This window comes from Echinops telfairi, unplaced genomic scaffold, assembly GCF_000313985.2.
Source record: "Echinops telfairi isolate 266 unplaced genomic scaffold, ASM31398v2 ScPeMD7_2291;HRSCAF=2852, whole genome shotgun sequence".
NCBI classification, from domain to species: domain Eukaryota; kingdom Metazoa; phylum Chordata; class Mammalia; order Afrosoricida; family Tenrecidae; genus Echinops; species Echinops telfairi.
Genome location: NW_022106189.1, coordinates 36323021 through 36342441, shown reverse-complemented (window position 1 = coordinate 36342441; position 19421 = coordinate 36323021). Strand labels below are relative to the sequence as shown.

Here is a 19421-nt window from a genome sequence, read left to right as displayed (position 1 = left end):
GCTTCGTATGCTGCAAGAATTTAGGCCGAAGCACATTTTCTAATCTGAGCATTCAAGAAGGACAGGACAGGTTTCAGGTTTTAGTCTCAAAAGGGTGCACACTATTTCTGTAAAGCATGCCAGGCCGCGTGGAAACCCTGCTTGGCTTCACAACTGGGCACCATACCACACGTGCAGAACTTGGGAGTATCCAGGGAGGCCAGAAGCCCAAGAACCCTAGAGACTAAGACCATGTGAGCCAAGAGGCTGTGGGCCCTAAGTAGTCCCGGAGTGGGCATGGGAGACCCTCACCCTCCACCTGCTGCTGACCAGGAGCAGGGTAAGAGAGAAATTGGCTTTCCTGCAGAAGGCTTTCAACACCTCTGTCTCGGGAGGCATGGTTGAAGGTATTGGTTGACCTGTGAGATGTACCTAAGCCTTCGTCTAAGGTGGAGGATAGGTTTTACCTGTGCTAAGGGGTCCTAGTCTGTGCATGCTCAGTTTGGGGTCTTCCCATAGGTGTCCAAAGGTTGCCCTATTTCTTTCCAACCTCCTCTGGGGGGGCCTGTGCCATGGGAGGGACACCCCCCATACCCTAAGCTAGCTACCTAATAAGCCCACCACCAGCCTTAATCCCAGACACACCTGGGATTCTAACACAGGCACAGTCAATTCCAAATGCATGCATCATTAAGGCTCCTTCTCATCAACCTCTAAACCGATTGCACCTGGCTCTCTCTTCCTCCCACCTCCACCCTCGGCCCTGACTGGGTGAATTTTCCTGTGCTCTTGTCTCTGACGCTCTTGGAGTTTCTCCCTGCACCCTCCTTGAGTGTTTTTAAGAGCTAACTTCCTATGAATGGTGTTGCCACATTGTCTGTGGTGCACGTTTTTCTTTTAAGTCATGGAGGAAACTTGATCCTCAACACCGGTTGCCAACACTTGGGCCTTTTAAATGACCAGCCTAGACGCGAAAGAGCCCTCTGCTTGCTTTGGGTGGTTAGCTGTAAGGATGGTTCTGTTTTGTCCCGTCCGTGAGGTCATCTGGGCCACTGTGCGGGGCGGGAGCGCGGTTTTGCTTTTTCGTTTACTGGAGTTTCCGCACTTAGGCCGCCCTGCAGGATGTTGGGTTCAGAGTGGCCATCCCAGCGTCAGGGACGGGGACAGGGATCTGAAGGCAGTGGGAGCTACAGCCGGAACCAGGGTTTGGGCAGGCCGGCGGTGGCGCGGACTTAAACGTCACTGCGGCGCGCCGCTTCCGGTCCCCAGCACATTAGCCAATGACTTCCCCCGCAAAGGGGTCGGAGCCCGGCTCGCCGCGACCCTCGGGACCCCAGGATCGCGGCTCGGCGGCCGGTGAGGCGCCCCCCTCTAGCGCCCCCCTCGCGCCCGCGACCATGGCCACAGACTCGTGGGCCCTGGCAGTGGACCAGCAGGAAGCAGCCGCAGAGTCGGTGAGTTGCCTTCAGCCCTGCCAAGGGGCTGCGGGGACCGCCCTCACTGGGGTTTTGTTCTCTGCGGAAAGACCCTGCCGATTGATCGCGCCAGATGCTAGGTGGGGTATGATGGAGTCTGGCCCCTGAGCTGCCTTTGTTTACCCATCTACCTCCGCTGTTAGATAAGCACAAGTGAGTGTTCCCATGGATAACGACAGCCTCTTCCCGGAATAAGGATTGATCTCAGAATGTAGTCACCACCCTGAATTGTTACCACCTTTTTCGGTTTCGTTCTCCCAGATTCTGCCTGCTTGGGCTCTAGGAACATGTCTTACTGGTCGATGGATTGGTGGCCCCATTCCCCTTGCTTAGTGATGATGGATTGACTCAGTAGGTTTGGCAGCCAGTACGCAATCTCCCCATCCACTTAATGTTCTCTTTTCTGCATCAGACAAACATTAAGCACAATACACTTGCACTTATTTCTTCTTCCTAGTTATTTCTGTTACCTGAGCACACTAAGTTCCCATAATGCCTTAAAAAACCCAGAAAACATGTATAATTTATTAGATTTAAATAATTGCAAGTGAATTTTAGGTAGTTCTTGAGTGCAAACTACAGGAATTTTCTACCAAAGAACAGTATTTCTAGCAAGAAACATGATAAAGATTTAGAACATCCGTGAGATAAACAGGCAGGTAGGTGACAAAGGCCAGACAGGTTTTAAGAAACACTGTGACCCTATCCCAGCTGTAGTGGGGTTTGTGTCTTCACAGTTCCACTTAAAATATCCGCATCCCGCAGTCACTTTTTAGCATCAAAAGGTTCAAATTCTAACTTTGTCTTCATTCCCCACCATCAGTTTAAAAATGATCCATTATTAATTTTTTCGAGGGAGCATGTTACAGAAGTTTTGTTTTTGTATCAATAAACCTTTACAGAATTATTTTCTGTAGTAGGCCATATCTACAGATTCAACACCCGATGGTTGATTATTTTGATGTCTTTTAAATCCTTATTGTGAACACAGGCTGATCGTTACTAATTCTTTCAGACAACTGATCCTTACTTTTGTTAAGTACATGAGAGGAAAATGGAATGTGGGTAATGGTTTTTAAAGACTTCTTTAGATCAATCACAGCATGTAAATTTGGTTTGGCTCCCATTGTGCTTTGAGCCTCCTTCTGTTAACACTTATTTCCATGAGTTCATTGACATCAAGGGCCTTGCCTTATTTTTGTAGCTGACCAAAAACTATTTGCAGATAGCTTAGAGTCTAATAGTTTTACCAATTTCAGTTTTACCCATCCCCAGTCCATAACCGCTACCCCATCCCCTCACCCTCCCAATTAAAACTGTTGAGAAAGAACATGCCAGTTTGGCTACTTCTTGAATTTTCTGATTTTGATATTTATTAAAGGAACTCTGGGGATGCTGTAGGGTGAGCATTGGACTGCTCAACTGCAAGGTTGATGGTTCAAATCCACCAGCTGCTCTGCAGGGGAATGACGAGCCCTGTAAACCACTGGGTTTCTATGACAGTGTAGGGTTGCTGTGAATAGGAATTGACTCAATGGCAGTGGGTTGGGTTTGGTTTTAGTGTTTATTGGTTTGGGCACTTTGTCCATCTACCAAATATCCACGCTCGCCCATTCTCCATATTTTCATTACATGGCATTGTTATTTTAGCTAGATCAGTGTTCTGAGTTTATATTATACTGTCTATGACTACTACATATTCCTGCAAATTTTTTTATTTTCCTTGGACTTTATGATGATTGCCTTTTGTGGTTATGCTTCATTCATGTTGTTATTGCCAGTTTCACTCCAAACTCTGCCACCTGCCTGAACTGACCTAAGAATGTTCAGATACAAACACTGTATCAGGTCTTTAAGCCTGATTCAGTCAGAACTAGTTGCCCCTTACATTTGGAGCACAGCTGCTGGTTTTGGGGAGGTGGGGAGAATGGGGCATTCTGGCCATTTCTTCAGCCTTTGTGTTGGATCTGCGCCTGCTTGTATCCTTTCTCTTTATTGTCGTATTTTATTTTGGGAAAGCCATTCTTCAGCTTTCTAGATGTTGAGTCATTTTCTAAGATGTTGCATATCTGAAAACAATATTTTGCCTTGTCATTTATGTAATGGCTTCATTTCATAGTTTGGGCATTATTTCCCTGCCAACTTTAAAGGCATTGTCTATTGTCTTTAAAACCAGTTGCCTTTGTTTTAAATTTTAACAGTATGATTGACACATGTTATACAATTTTATAGTTTAAACATATTAAAGAGTTGTGTAACTATCACCACAGCCTATCTTAGAACGTTTTCTCCTGTCTTGTACTCAGTAGCTCCCCATTTCCCCCAACCTCCCCTGCCATAGCGCTACTCAGACTTGCTGCCATCATGTGGATGCTGACACATAGTGACCCTATAGAAGAGGATTGCCCCTGTGAGTTTCTGAGACTGTAACTGTTTATAGGAGTAGAAAGGCCTTTCTCTTATGGAGGTGCTTGTGGTTTTGAACTGCTGACCTTGTGAGTAACCACTACATGTCCAGGGCTCCTCTAAGAAACTAGTAATCCACTGACTGTCTATAGATTTATCCATCCTGAATTTCATATAAAGAAAAACATAACCCAACAACAGTAGCAAAATAAAAGAGTAAAACCTATCAAAAAGAAGCAGAAAGCCAGAACAAATTTAAAATGGGTGAAAGGGGAGTACAGATTATAAGGTGTTAGATTTTAACCTATCGCTGCAATAGCCTACTTTCTAGTGTACTCTAAATAGCAAGACTGTCAATATCCCTGGTCACTGGTCAGAGGGGATTCACAAGAGCTTATTCCACACTGGGATTCTACAAATGGGCTTTGGGCTTTCACTGTCATCCATAGCATTCTGCAAACTGGGTGCTCAGAATTTAAGCTCTAATACTGTTCCCTCCTTCTGTCTTGGATTTTATTATTTACAATCCTTGGATCACACAGGCTTCTTCCATGTAGACTTAGCAGACACCTCACTAGATGTTAAGACAAGTCTCTATGACTGCAAACACTATATTTTTTTCCCCGATAGCTAGGCACCATCTGTTTTCTTTACCACCCTTAGCTATAGTACCCCTATCTTCATGAGGGCAAGTTATTGAGTAGGGCCACACCATAGATCTAATTACCACATACACTCGTGTATAAGCAAGTTTTTCAACAAACTTTATTTTTTTACATTTTTAATACAAGAACATTAATTGCACAACCAAATGTTGAAATCCTTAAGATGAACTTGACGCTGCAACAGCTGCCCTCTTGAGGTTAGGAGTTGTTCCTTCACGGAATCCATGCCTGAATCTGCAGTACCCAATTTTTAGGTGTCTCATTTGACCAGTACCAGTGGTATTTCGTCTCTTAGCTTTGGCACTCCAGTTATACCTTCCCTTGCGCTTGGCTGGGCAACCACATTTGCCGCAGGTTGACTTCTGGAGATGGCAGGCCTTGGAGCCACAGCGGCGGCCCAAGGTGTGCGTCTGAATGTGACGCTTTCCGAGGGATGGCGTTCCCTTCGTCATCTTGCTTCCGCGGCGGAGACCAGAGGCCAGAAGAGATTTAGCACATTTTTAATGTGTGGTTTTGTAGTAAAATTAGGTGCCTCGACTGATACTTGGTTCAGCTTATACTTGAGTATGTATGGTATTCTTAGAGTAGGGTTTTAGATTAAGGGAGAGCTCAAAGTCCATTCCTATATCTATGGTTTAATGTATGTCCCTGGTACACTTTAGGGGCATTATTTTATTGGGGAACCTTTTAAATTACCCCCCTTTGACAGATGCTAATTAAAAAATCATTTTATTGGGGGTTCGTACAATTCTTATCACAATCCATACATATATCATTGTGTCAAGCACATTTGTACATTTGTTGCCATCATCATTCTCTGAGATAGACATGCTCTTCCCCCGCCCCCTTGAATTTCCATTAGGGTTCACTGAGCACCCTTGTAGGAGTCTCTGGTGATTTGGGGTGACCGTAGAACAATGTTGAACGGCAGGACCTGATTAGGCTTCTCCCTCTTCTCCTTACCTGAGAAAGTGACCCCAGCAGAGGCAACCCTCCTCTGTGGAAGTGTGGGTGTTTTTAAATGTACAAATAAGAGGGTGGTATATGGATTTTGACCATTAGGCACACCATCTCATTGCTTAGGAGGCCAGGTTAGGAGATGGCATGCCCTAGAACAGATGCTTGCCTTTGTCTTGTCGTTGACCCTTCGAGTGGTGGTTCCATACAATATCTACCCTTTTGTGATGGACTAGCTTCATTCAGCCTAGTGGTTCCAGGTCTGTCCACACCGTGAGGTGTTTCATAAAAACCTGTGGCCATGTTTGTCAGAGTAGACTGCTCAGTAGGATTTTCAGTGACTGGCCTTCCAATTCACCTGTCATTCATTGGTGTATTCAAATGGAAAATCTTTCTGTTAGCAGCCAGGTGCATGAATCATTGGCATTGCCCAGGGACACCACACTGCCTTTAGCTTTCTGTCTGTATTGTTGAGCTCTCTGGCAACCTTCTGATTCCTGATGTAGTCTGTCTTCCTGTGTTGTCCCCTCCCCCCTTGTAAGGCTGGAGAATCTTATATTCAGTATCCAGAAATTCACATAGTGATGAGTCTATTTTCATTCATATTGATGCTGGTCACTGAGTGGTCCTCGAAATCTGGAAAACTTTTGTCCTTAAATCATAGTAAATTGTCTTGGAAAGTATCATTGTTGGTGTATCCCCCACCCCCTTTTTTAAAATTTTGTGTTCTCTTTTCAGGATTCATTAGTTGATAGATAAATCCTTTAGATTGATTCATCTGGTTCATGAGACAGTGGCATTAGAAGATGTTAGAATTTTTCACAAACTTTTGAAGCCCCAGCGTGTAGTTTTATGAGCGCCCCCTACAAAGATAGCGAACACTTTACCCTCCTCCAAAGTTTCCTTGAATTCCTTTGTAGTCATTCTCTTCTCACCCATCTCTCTCTAGCAACTACTGGTTTGTTTTCTGTGAATATAGTTCTGCCTTTTCCAAAATGTCAGATAAGTAGGGGCTTATAATATGTAACCTTTGGGGGAACTGGCTTCTTTTACCTCTCATAATGCATGTTTTCTCACATTTGACCATTACGAATAAGGTTTAATTGAACAGATTTTTGTATGGATGCAGGTTTGGAGGTAGATGCCCAAGAGTAGTTTAGTTGCTGGATTATATGGTAAAAAATCATATGGTGTTATATATTTTCAAAAACGACCAAATTGTATTCCAAAGTAAGTGTGATATTTTACATTGAAGTTTATGGTTGTATGAGCCCTTGTGGCATAGTGGGTTACCCTGTGGCTGCTAACCGCAAGGTCAGCAGTTTGAAACCACCAGTCAAGGGAGAAACGTAAGGCTTTCTAGTCCAGTAAAATTTACAGTTTAGAAACTCACGAGGGCAGGTCTGCTCTGCCCGATAGGGTCGCTGAGTCAGAATATACTAGGCGATGGTGAGTTTGGTAGTTTTTGGTATATGTAGTTTTTTTGTTAATGTTGAGAAAAATCGTATGTGCTTCTTTGCTGTCCTTATAACTTCTTTGAAGTAGTTTTTTAAATCTTTTCCCACTTTTAAGAGGTGGTTTTCTTTTTGAGTTGGGGTTCTTTATTCTAGTAGAAGTCCCTTATCTTCATTGCATATTTATTCTTACAGACAGAAACTTTTTTTTTTAAGTACCTTTTGATGAGCAGCACATTTAAATATTTGGTCGATTCTGATTTACTAACTTTTTAATAATGCTTGTGTGTGTGTGTGTGTGTGTGTTCTAAGAAATTTGCCTTTCTCAAGGCCGCAAGAGTTTCCCTCCAGAAGTTTAATGCCTTATGTTTTACATCTGTGTGTGTGATCTCTGTCAAATTAACTTTATAACTCGGTGTTAGGTATTGACTTGGATTCAGTTTTTGCCCCTATAGATATCTAAATGTTTTACCACCACTTACTGAAAATAGTTAAATTTTATCTTTTTTCTGTTTTCAGTCTTTATCTGTTTTCTCTATTTTCTGGGAGTTTTTCCTAGTTACCTTCTAACCTGTTTAAGTTTTCGTTCTACCGTCATGATTTCCATTTTCAGAGCTAACATGTTCCTGCAGTGGTCCCTTTCACAGCAATGTTGTATGCATTTCTCATGGCTGCAGTATCTCCTCATCATTTTGAAGACATTGGTAATTTGGTTTCTTCTGTCTGCGCAGTCTGTTTCCTGAAAGGTTTTAGCCATTTGGGTTAGGGTCTCCATCTTCATAGTGGAGACTTCTCAGATGTCTGACAATCCTTAGTTGTCTGCTCATTCTTGAGTGATTGAAAGTATAAACTAAACACTTTAAGAGTAACTAAACACTTAAAGTGGGGCTTTGTCACCCAACTCTCCCCTTCACTTACCTCTTTAGTGCCGGTCCTCCCGCGTCAGTATCTGGGGACCTCTCTTCTGAACCAGTCGGGGGTTGTGGAGAAGGAACCTCAGATTTCTTGGCCGGAGGCTGTTGACTGAGAGGGAGGAAATCAAGACGAGCCAGTGAGGTCTCAGCCCACCTCCTTCCACCACATACAGTACTGTTAAAGATGCCTGTGCCATATGAAACTCCTATGAATCCTAAGGCACAGGGCAAGTTACTGTGTTCACCTGTACTTGCTGTGTTGAGCTTCATTTCTTCCTCCTGTTGAGGAAGGAAAGAGTAGATTTCTATTTGTGCTGCTTTTCTCATCGCCCAGTACCGGCGCTTTCCCCCGGCTGTCTACAACCCTTCAATGGAAACCCCTTACAGAGGAGCAGCAACTGAGATTTTCTAAGTCACCCGCTTTGGTTTTGTCTAAGGCAGGCCCTCCCTATTCAGTGTAATCCATTTACCTTTAAATCAGTCATCCTTCTCTCTCAAGTCATTTCCCAAGTGACATTTGAATATAGTAGAAAAGTTTTTACTTTTTCACTAATTTTAATTGAGTTTTTAAAAATCATATTAATGTATAGTAATAAACATTCCCAGCAAAGTACCCAGTAAAACATGCCTCATTTCTCTCCTCCTGCACCCTTCGTGGACCTAGAGGAAAGGTGAGTGCACACAGCACCTCAGACTGGGATTGGGTGGCTCGTCAAGAAACGACCCTTTGCCCTTGCCGGGATTTTCTTCTCTGACCCTGGCCTAACTACTGTCTTCAGCTCCACTTTCTGTCAGATGATTTGTGCTAGGTCCAGAGAGTGATTAAGAAAGGAAGATAGTCTATCTTTAAGATATTTACATTCTGATAGGTGAACTAAATCCTGCTAGGATAGCCCTCCGTCAGAGTGTTTGATCAAAGCCCTATTGATTGTTTTTTTTCAGCTCTGATCTGTCTCTTCCTTTTCTCCCACGTTCGCCTGGTGGCTATTTCGATGACACAGGTAGACTGAGTGGCAGCCTGCACAGGAGACTGCAATGTGAGGCCGCATGCACGCATGTACAGGGTCCTGGGGCGCTAATGTCCTGCAGCCTGGCTGACTCCTCCTCCTCTTCCTCCTAACAGGTGGTGCTCAGGGCAGTCCTCCCAACCTGCCCTGTATGTTTCAATATCTCTAAAAAATCTCTAAAAAATCCCTCTTGCTTGGCATATGAGAGATTGGCAAATTAAATGATAGCCCACTGTGAGGATTTGTAATCACATTAATAAACATATTTATCTTTTGGGCTTGTAAATTAGGTGTGGAAGCTCAGCTGCTGAGAAATAATTTTTTCTATTGGCTGAATGTATGGGAAATGTTTATTCTAACACAAACATTTAGCAGACCAACGGAGCTAATTATGAACACGTCTTGAAAGGGGCTCACTTGGGTCCAGTGTCACTGGGAAGGCTCTATGGATTCAAAATCTCCTAAGTGATTTACCTGAAACTCGTCTTCTCATTCTCTATTTAGTTGAGCAACTTGCATCTTAAGGAAGAGAAAATCAAACCAGATGTCAATGGTGAGTAACTGAAAACTAGTTTTACGTTTTCCTTTAGTATTTGTTTTGGTATAACAACTGCCTGGAAGAAAAATTCTTACATGTACCAGAAAGGCAAATGCTGGCAGTTGGTTTATTCAACCAGTTGGATTGTGAGACCAGAGTTTGATTGATATAAAGGATGGGAGTGGCTAAGTGGTTTATAAATAATTCTGTTTATTACTAGCCATGGGGATATACTGCCAAAAATGATTGTTGTTTTAATGGGCTTCAGTTAGAGATGTGATGGACAAAGTATGAACAACCTAAGACTATTCTGAAGTCATACTATTAAAAAAATCTTTTTATTGATAATAGCTAGTGTTACAGAGGAGAGGGATATAACTTTTATACCACTATGAATTCGCTTACGATCTTTTTTTCTATGCGTTTCATATATTTTTATATAACTACACACTTGTGTTACACTCTTCAAGATATGGTTTAAATATATACATATGTATTCATCAATCTACAGACAGACTTTCAATGACATTAAATTGTTTTTCTATTTGATGATATGTGTTAGGCCGGGTTGACTACAGAAACAAATCCAGAGACACACGTGTGTAAGAGAGAGCTTTATATCAAAGAACAATTGTGTGGTGAGAGAACACCCCAGCTCAGTCCAGACCAAGTGCATAAGTCTGATATTAGTCCATACGTTCGATACTAGTCCCAAATTCCTCTTCAGACTCAACACAGCACATGCAGTGATGTTGAATGCAGGAAGGTCACAAGCCGGTGGGTGCAAAGTCGGGGGATCCAGTGCTGGTGGAAGCAGCTCAGCACTGGTTCCCCCGCTCTCTGAGTGTGACTCCTCAACAGGAAGGTGAAGCAGAGTGTAGGAGAAAGAAAGGAAGTTCCCAGAATCCTCATGAGAAGGCCATGCCCACAAGGAGGCCTCATCAGGCTGTGACATGATTAACAGGCTAGACTCCACCCCTGTACTTACTTATCAAGTTGACATGAAATTATGTGACTGCCACAATATGGTTTCTTCTGTTTGGCATCAGTGAGGTTCCTGATCATTATGCATTAATCCTTTTTCTCAACATTGTAGAAATATTAGTGTTGTGAAGGAAGTAAACATTTTGTGGAGTAGGGTGAGAGAACCTGGGTTAGGAATGAAATATAAGCAACAGTATTTCCTACTCTTGTTTGATTAGGAACAATAAAATGTTTTGGTCAATAGCCTGGTTACCTCATTTTTTTTTTTGCTCCTTGGGCCTTTACATGTCTTGTGTGTTGTAGAATTGGAATTGTCTCAGCTGTTGGGTGTAGTTTGTGATTTTGAGTGACGGCCACTTTGTATCCGATTAAGGTGCTGTTGTCAAGACCAGTGCTCATGCAGAGAAGCCGGATGAAGAAGAAAAAGGTAACATGGACTGAGTGCTGCTACGAGATTCTGCATTCCAGAGAATACATGGCTAAAACATTAGTCAGTAGGTGAATTCTGTTGGTTTGCATTTTTGAGAAATTTCACAATGCAAAGCCGATGAGCTTCAGCAAAAGCAGGAAATATTCTCTTGATTGCTTACCTTATACAGGAAAAGAAATGTTAAGACTACTTGCCTGTAGTTTAATAAAACAATACTTAATGATATGCATCCATACTCAAAGTAATGACAAGATGTATACAGCTTATATGGTATCAAGATAGAAACTTTGTTCAGTCTTATTTTTTAATTGTTAACCATGGGTTTAATAGTTTTAGTTTATATTGAGTGTCAACTGTACATAAGTATTGGCCTAGATAGGAGCTTTAGATAGCCTCAGACCAGGAGGACTTAGAAGAACTAATCCGCTGCCATTGAGTCGACTCCCACTTCGCAGCTCTGTACTTGGAGTAGTCTTCTGGAAAGAATTGAGGCCAAACAGGTGATGTGCGGCTATCACGAGCTCTCCTTCCTTTTGTAACACACACTGCCATAGGGGGAGGAACACCTCCAAACAGGAGAGTGGGCGTGGAATGTCATCAGTCCCGCTAACGGTACCTGTGGAAATTATGGCTTGGCTGTATGTCCTGCTGTGTATATTCTCAGCAACAAAGAAAATACGATCTTAAAAAAGTTAGTACCTCTTCAGTTGAAAAATACCTCAAACCATTGCATTATATTTATTAATCAAATCTGATGTCCCTGGAATTAGACCCAATCCAAATATACATGATTACTTAAAATTGTCATAGCAGTCGACTTCTGTGAGCTCATTGTGGACCTCAAGGACTGAGAGCTTGGCACTTGTTTTCTGACAGAGGACAGGGCCGCCCAGTCCTTACTCAACAAGCTGATCAGAAGTAACCTGGTTGATAACACAAACCAGGTGGAAGTCTTGCAGCGGGACCCGAACTCGCCCCTCTACTCCGTGCGGTCTTTTGAAGAGCTCCGACTGTGAGTGCCCCTTCCTTTTGTATGTAAACAGAGATACAAATAAGCCTCCTATGAAGGAACCCTGTGGATTAGACTCACTCACCTCTGCTTCCCAGAAAGGTGAGGCTGTCTGCTTCTGTAGAGACTCAGCCTTGGAAACCCTCAAGGGCAGTTCTACTCTGTCTTATAGATTTGCTGTGAGTTTAAATGGACATAATGGTGGTGGGTTAAAACTTTTTGTATACCGTATATACTTGAGTATAAACTGACCCAAATATCAGCCAGGGCACCTAGTTTCACCACAAAAACCGCATTAAGGATATGCTGAAAGACATGGCTTATACACGAGTATATACAGTACTTTTTCCCACACAGCAGACCTTTTTAGCTAAAATAAGTTTAAGTAAAAGGATTTATTAGCTTTGTGCTGTTTATTAAGTAGAATTTCCATGGAACCTACAAAGCACGCTGCTAAGTTCAGCAAGTTCGTGACTCGAGTATTGTTAGTTATAAGCTCTGTAACAGCAGTGAAAGAGGAAAACCCCCCCTCCCCCCCAGACATTTTCCTTCTCTGAGCAGCCAAAAAGACGATGACTTTCACCTTTCACTTTTTCCTAGGAAACCACAGCTTCTCCAAGGTGTCTATGCCATGGGCTTCAACCGCCCATCCAAGATACAAGAGAATGCCTTGCCTTTGATGCTCGCTGAACCGTATGTACTGTAGACAGCTCTCCTCCAGCTGTGCACTTTAGGGTTTTAAAAAGTAGTAACACATGCTTCTTAAAAACTAGAAAGTAAATCCCCTATAACCTTCCTCTCCCTATACACTACTAACATTGTAGAGATTGCCAGACTTTTCCTACTTATATGTATAATTTTAAATGAAACCATATGTATTGTTTTATATGATTATTTTATTTTACTTAAAGATCTTTCTATGTAGATAAATACACGTTTTTTATCGGTATACTTTTAATGACAACCATGATTTCATTATATGAATATATAAAGTGTGTTTGTTGGTCATGGTGGGCAAAAATCAAAGTCTTTGGACTCCTACAGCTGTGTAAGGAGATAGGGATATTTTGAGTAATAAGGTTCTGAAGCATGAGAAGACTCTATAGAAATCCATGTTCACATTATGGTTATATTAAAATGGCATACAATCCTAAGTCCTAAATCACGTCATTATTCGTCTGAAAATAGATATGATAGGACTGTATTTTCTCAATGTTTTCTTTGTTCTGAATCTAAAACAGTGACTTTTTTTTAAGATGGGTTACATCTCTCTTTAGCTTGGAACTTTTGAGCATACATAAAGGTAGATATATCGAGTATTAGATAATTTCTCATTGATCATTTGAATTAGTGGATCTCAGTGCTTTCATAGAACCTTATAGATGAGTGTATATGGTATATCGTATGTTAACAGGGCTAAATGCTATAGGGAAAATAGAGGAGTTGCAATTTTTACCCATAAAGTAGTTGTGTGTGTGTGTGTGTGTGTGTGTGTGTGTTTTAAGTTGTTTATGTTTCTCTCCATAAAGTTTTATTACAAAAATTTCAAGTATAAAGTTGCAAGAACTTGATAGTGAACCTACATTATTTATCCCATACAATACTACCACCAATATTTTCCACTATGCTTATTCACATATCTGTCTGCCAATACATCTTGGATTTCATTGTTTTAAAGTAGGCTGCAGATAGCTAATTATCATTTTTAATCAAGTGGTTAGGTTGGGAGTTGAGCAAGAATTGTGGAGGGGTTAGTCATGGACTTGCTTGGGGACAGTTGTTCTCAACCTTCCTAATGCCGCGACCCCTTCATACAGTTCCTCATGTTGTGGTGATCCCCCCAACCATCAAATTATTTTCGTTGCAACTTCATCACTGTAATTTTGCTACTGTTATAAATCGGGCAACCCCTGTGAAAGGGTCAGGCGACCCCTGCTAAAGGGTCGTTCGACCCCCAAAGGGTTCGCGACCCACAGGTTGAGAGCTGCTGTTGTAAACAGAAGGCAGACCAGTGCAGAACACACTTGCCATTTGTGGCAACACTGGCAGAGTGAGAGCAAGGACGTGAGCCCTATCAGGTTGGACCTTGTCAGCTGTTATAAGATTTTTCCTTTGACTCCTGAGTGAAATCGGGAGTGAGTGGAAGATTGTTCAGCAGAGGGTGGCATGAGCTGGTGGCACAGGTCCAAAAGATCACTGTGGCTGCTGTGATGGATGACCCACATGGCCTGCTTCCAGACCCACCCTAAAGTCTCTCTGCTTGTGACATCTGCATATGTAAAACTGCTTCCCAACCCAAAGTGTCCTGCTTTTTAAGGAATTCAGAATACAGTCTTCTTTTGGTTAAACTTTATTTATTTTTACTATCCAAAGGGCTATGTGAGATTATGCTCATACAAAGTTTCCTTTCTTCTCCAGCCCCCAGAACTTGATTGCCCAGTCTCAGTCGGGCACTGGGAAAACAGCTGCCTTTGTATTGGCCATGCTCAGCCAAGTAGAGCCTGCAAACAGATACCCCCAGGTAAGGACTCAATGAATTTGGGTTTTCTGTTAACCTGTAGCTGGAAGGGGGTGGAATGCCGTTTGATGGGTGATTTCAGCTGTCTTGCTTTTTGGAAGATGCCTATGCTAATTGTTACGTCATCGATGCAGCACTGGTACTGTTGACATAAACTAGAGCTCTTCGAATCAAGCTCAGCAAGATGGTTGGGCTTCAATAATAGCAACAGTCCCGCTCCCCTTTCTCTGGTTAGCCAGTGTGGGGTACTGCCTGATGGGCCCGATTTCTTCACTTGCAGGAATGTCTCCACAATTCTCAGCCACTAGAGAGTTCTGAGAACGTTCTAAATAGGTGAAAAAGCTGTTAATCTCTAACTGGAGCTTTAGGCCTATGTTCATACATGGGTATTCGTACTCAGGTGGCCAATAGCTGTTTTCAAGTGTCTTTTTCTGAGCCAGAGTTTTGGCCCTTAAAAGCCATGAACCTAAGAATCGCCACTTTTGACCGTGTGCCTTCATTGACACATCTTGCCCTCTGCCTGCGCAGTAAGCGCTTGGCTTGACTTCTCACTCTGCACTTTCAGTGTTTGTGCCTCTCCCCAACGTATGAGCTGGCCCTGCAGACGGGAAAGGTGATTGAGCAGATGGGCAGATTTTACCCCGAACTGAAGCTAGCTTATGCTGTTCGAGGCAACAAATGTGAGTATAAGTCTATATTCTGCATCATTAACCTCAAGTTACTTTTTATTTTGAAGGATTTAGATCCCTTTACAGTTGTAATAGTTCAGTGGACACCTGCATTCTTTACCTAGATGTAAAAATGTACGGTTTTGCCGTATTTATTTTATTCGGTAGATGGGGAGACTTAGAAATGTTGGGGGAGCAGGGGAGAGAACAAAACTGAAGGCTAATGGGATTTTTCCAGGCACTCTGTGAGGTGTGCCTCCTTATAGCTGTGGACCATGTGAAGCAAATGGTCAGTAAACCTAGCGGCCTGTTAGCTGTCCCTTCATACGAGAGTGCGTCTCATAACACGGACATCGCCCACCACCCACAGTGCCATTTCCCATTCAGAACATAAGCTTATTCCCTAACATCTAACATCCGAGCCGTTTTCCTTGTCCTCAGTCATCCCAAAGACGGTTCCTATTAGCTGGCTCGTTTGCGTTACATTTGCTCGTTGTCTACCCAAGTTTCTTTTGCTCTGGGTGCTCGCCCACCTTCTTTTCCCACAATCACGTTCACTTTTTGAACAGATGAGGCCGGTTGCTTTTAAGATGTTTCGTGTTCCATCGGGTCCATGGTAAACTGAGTTTTAATGTTATCGGGAGAACCCAAACTGAGAGTGTTCGTGGGTCTTAGCTCTGGAGGGTAACGTTCGTCCTCTCCCTTACTCATCTTGCCTCCGTTTCTAGACTGAATCTAGATGGGATCTTACAGATCTTCAAAATGAAACGATGCGTTATTACTCTTAGAAAGCAGCTCTGCGTACAATGTCTTAATGTAAACGGGAAGGCGGTTCTGATGAGACAAGGAAGATAGTGAGATCTCCTGCAGAGTAGTCACGACGCTTAACATTTTGCCATCTGGGTTTAAGGTAGAAGGGCAGAGAATTCTAAAAAGATTGTGTTTGGGGGTGATTAGGAACAAAGTAATTGATTTAACTAAACTAAAAACAGTATACGTGTTAACTTTTCATTGATTAATCCTTCATGTTTGGAAACATGTTTCTGATTGGCTAGAGCAGACTGTGTCTAGTCAAGGTTCTAAGTCAGTCAGTACCTACTGATGGAAAGCAATGAGCCAAGTGCCACCCACGTCTGCTACTTGGCAGGTTCTTTGCCGTTCTGGAGCGCGGGGGGCTGAGCGTGCACTGTGGTGGGTCAGGCCTGCTCTGGGGCGCGTTTGAGAGAGAGAGAGAGAGGTGGCTAGTCATACATGGCGTGTCCTTGCTGACAGATGTGCCACGAGTAGGGAGGGAACTTTGAGATAACAGATTTGAAATGGATGCCGGGCTAGTTTGAGGCAACAGAGTGCAGTGAAAACAAACAAACTAGAACGTGCACTCACGAGGAGCTGAAAGTCCTGGTCTGTGTGGAGTGCCATTGAGAAAGAGACCAAGACAATAGCGAAGACGGCTGCCAGAAGGGTTTGTTGTTTTGTTTTTCATCATTTTATTGGGGCTCTTACAGCTCATAAAACAATCCAGACATTAATTATATCAGTCACATTTGTGCATTGGTTGCCATCATCATTTTCAAAACATTTTCTTTCTACTTGAGCCCTTGGTATCAGCGCCTCGTTTTTATCCTTTCCCCCATACCCTCCTGACCCCGTGATAAATTAAAAATTATCATTATCATCATATCTTACACTGTCCGCTGTCTCCCTTCACCCACGTTTCTGTTGTTTGTCCCCCTTGGGGTTGAGTGTGTATGTGTGTTGTACTTTGATCATTGCTGCCGGTTCCCCCTTTCTTCCCTCCTCCCCCCTCCTTCCCCTACCCTCATGGTATCGCTGCTCCCATTATTGTTCCTGAGGGGTTTATCCATCCTGGAGTCTGTGTATTGAGAGCTCTTATCTGTACCAGTGTACACACTCTGGTCTAGTTGGATTTGTAAGATAGAACTTACAAATAGTAAGGGGGTGGGAGGAGGCATTAGAACTAGAGGAATGTGTTTTGTTGGTGTTATTCTGTACCCTGGCTGGCTTGTCCCTTCCTTGTTACCTTTCTGTGAGGAGATGGCCCATTGTCTGCAGATGGGCACCTTGTTAACATTAGTATGATTGTTTTGGGCCATTTGATACCTGATCCTGTCAACACCTTGTGATCACACAGGCTGGTGTGCTTCTTCCATGTGGCCTTTGTTGCTTCTCAATCCACATGTATTTCTTTTTCACTTTTCCTTAAAAACTGAAATGCCTTTTAGATGGGTCAGAAAGGATATCAAATGATAAATGGCATTTGTTTTGATTATATCTTTTTAATGTCTGTTGATGCAATGAAATTTCTTAATGTGGCTCTTGTGTACAAGTAGCTCTAACCCCCACCAAATGATTGGATGAGCCAATGCAGATAAGGGCTTTTACACTCTAAGAGGGGATTGGTCAGTTTTCCTTGCCACTTCTCTGGCGGTAAGGATGAGCTATCTTGCCAGGAAGAGAGAGAGGGATGCTGGGAGCAGGGGAAGAGGAGCCGCCAGTGCGGCACAGTCAAGATCTGTGTAAAGTGGCGGAGGCCAACAGCAGAGCAACCGGAGGCCCAGGCTAGGAGACCAGAAGTAGAACACAGAAGCGCGCTGAGGAAGAAGCTGTGAGGCAGAGCAGCAGGCTGGCTTTCTGGTCCACAGAGGCCAAGGGACCCACATGGCTGAGAAACTGAGTACTGGGAGAGACTTGGCTACAGCAAAGGAGAGGGGTTGCTGTAGACAAGTAATTACGTCCTTGCTGTTTACAAATCTTGGCTTGTGGCCCCTTAAGTCCCCTAATAAACTCCCATGCTGCTGCTGTTCCACGTGATCAAGTGGGTTGTGACTCATCATGACCCACTGCCCTCCACTTTTGTGCTGCCCCTGTACTTTACCAAGCACGATGTCTTTCCCCAGGGACCGGTCTCTCATGACAACATGTTCAAAGGACTTGAGACAAAGTCTTGCCATCTTTACCTCTAAGGACCATTGTGGTTTTACTTCTTCCAAGACAGATTTGTTTGTTCTTTTAACAGTCCATGGTATCTTTAATAATCTTCTCTAGGACCACAATTAAAAATGCATGGATTCTTCGTCAGTCTTCCTTATTCAGTGTCCAACTTTCACATGTAGATGAGGCATCTGAAAACACCATGCTTTGGGGCAGGTGTACCTTAGTCATCCTCAAAGTGACAATCCTGGCTTTTCAACATGTGGAAGAGGTCGTGCGCCGCAAGAGTGACCCATTGTAATGTGTCATTGGCTCTCCGGACTGCTGCTTCCATGAGCATTGATTGTGGATCCAAGCAAGACGAAATCCTTGACAACTTCAAGTTTTCTCCATTTATCATGATGTTATCTATGGGTTCAGTTGTGAGGATTTGATTTTTTTACAATGAGCTGTAATCCTTACTGAAGGCTGCAATCCTTGATCTTGATCAGCACTTGCTTCAAGTCCTCCTCACTTTCAGCAAGCAGGTTTGTATCTTCAGCATAACCCAGTTTGTTAATAAGCTTTCATCCAGTTATGATGCTGAATTCTTCCTCATAGAATCCAGCATCTCTGGGTATTTGTTCAGCATACGGATTGAGTAAGTACGGTGAGAGGACACACATTTTTTCTGATTTTAAGCCATGCAGTATTTCCTTGTTCTAGTCACAAAATAGCCCCTTGTTCCAAGTACATGTTCCACGTGAGCATAATTAAGGGCTCTGGAATTCCCATTCTTATCAAGGGTCCATAGTTGGTTATGATACATTCGAATGTCTTGGCATAGTCAATAAAAGACAAGTAAACATCTCTCTAGTATTCTCTGTTTTCAGCCAAGATCCATCTGACATCAGCAGTGGTATCCTTTGTTCTCCGTCTTCTGAATCCTGTCCACACCTCTGGCAGCTCCCTGACAATGTATTGCCACAACAGTTGTCAGATGAACTTTAGCAAAGCTTTCCTTGCCTGTGACATCAGTGATAACTGTGTTACAATATGAGTGTTCCTTTGGGTCACCTTTCTATGGAGAGAATATGCACATGGATCTCTTCCAGTCTGTTGACCGAGTGCTTCCAGGGCTTCATCAGCTTGTTGTAACTTTTCAGTTGGTCTTCTGTTAATTCCTGGAGCCTTGTTTTTGGCTAGTGCGTTCAGTACAGCTTGAAATTCTTCCTTCAGTGCGATTGGTTCTTGCTCATATGCTACCTCTTGAAATGGTTGAATGTCTGCTAGTTCTGTTTGGGTACAGTGACTCTTTATCTTTCCGTTTTCTTCTGTTGCTTCCTGATGCATCGTTCAGTGTCTGGCCCTTAGAGTGTTTCGTTATTGCGACGTGATATTGAGGGTGTTTTTCATTTTTGATACTTGAAGTTTTCTTGAGGTCTTTCATTTTAAGATACGCTGAGTATCTTTTTTTTTTTTTTTT

At 43.0% G+C, this 19421-nt stretch overlaps 2 protein-coding genes across 2 annotated transcripts in view; one reads left to right on the top strand and one right to left on the bottom strand.

The window, feature by feature from the left end:
* Positions 1 to 1341: 1341 nt before the first annotated feature.
* LOC123520875 (ATP-dependent RNA helicase DDX19B-like) overlaps positions 1342 to 19421 on the top strand; it is a 21718-nt gene continuing 3638 nt past the window's right edge. The window contains exons 1-7 of the mRNA XM_045293926.1: positions 1342 to 1433; positions 9362 to 9410; positions 10753 to 10806; positions 11686 to 11821; positions 12419 to 12511; positions 14237 to 14339; positions 14902 to 15016. Coding sequence (XP_045149861.1) covers positions 1377 to 1433; positions 9362 to 9410; positions 10753 to 10806; positions 11686 to 11821; positions 12419 to 12511; positions 14237 to 14339; positions 14902 to 15016 — 607 coding nt within the window. The 5' untranslated portion in view covers positions 1342 to 1376. The remainder of the gene's footprint in view (positions 1434 to 9361; positions 9411 to 10752; positions 10807 to 11685; positions 11822 to 12418; positions 12512 to 14236; positions 14340 to 14901; positions 15017 to 19421) is intronic.
* On the bottom strand, positions 4684 to 4977 carry LOC115870665 (60S ribosomal protein L37-like). Its single transcript, XM_045293700.1, has one exon. It carries the CDS (start codon positions 4975 to 4977, stop codon positions 4684 to 4686), a length of 294 nt encoding a protein of 97 aa, XP_045149635.1.

Excerpts from the sequence above, each read along its gene's own strand:
- LOC115870665 (XM_045293700.1), bottom strand. The coding sequence starts at position 4,977 with ATGACGAAGGGAACGCCATCCCTCGGAAAGCGTCACATTCAGACGCAC.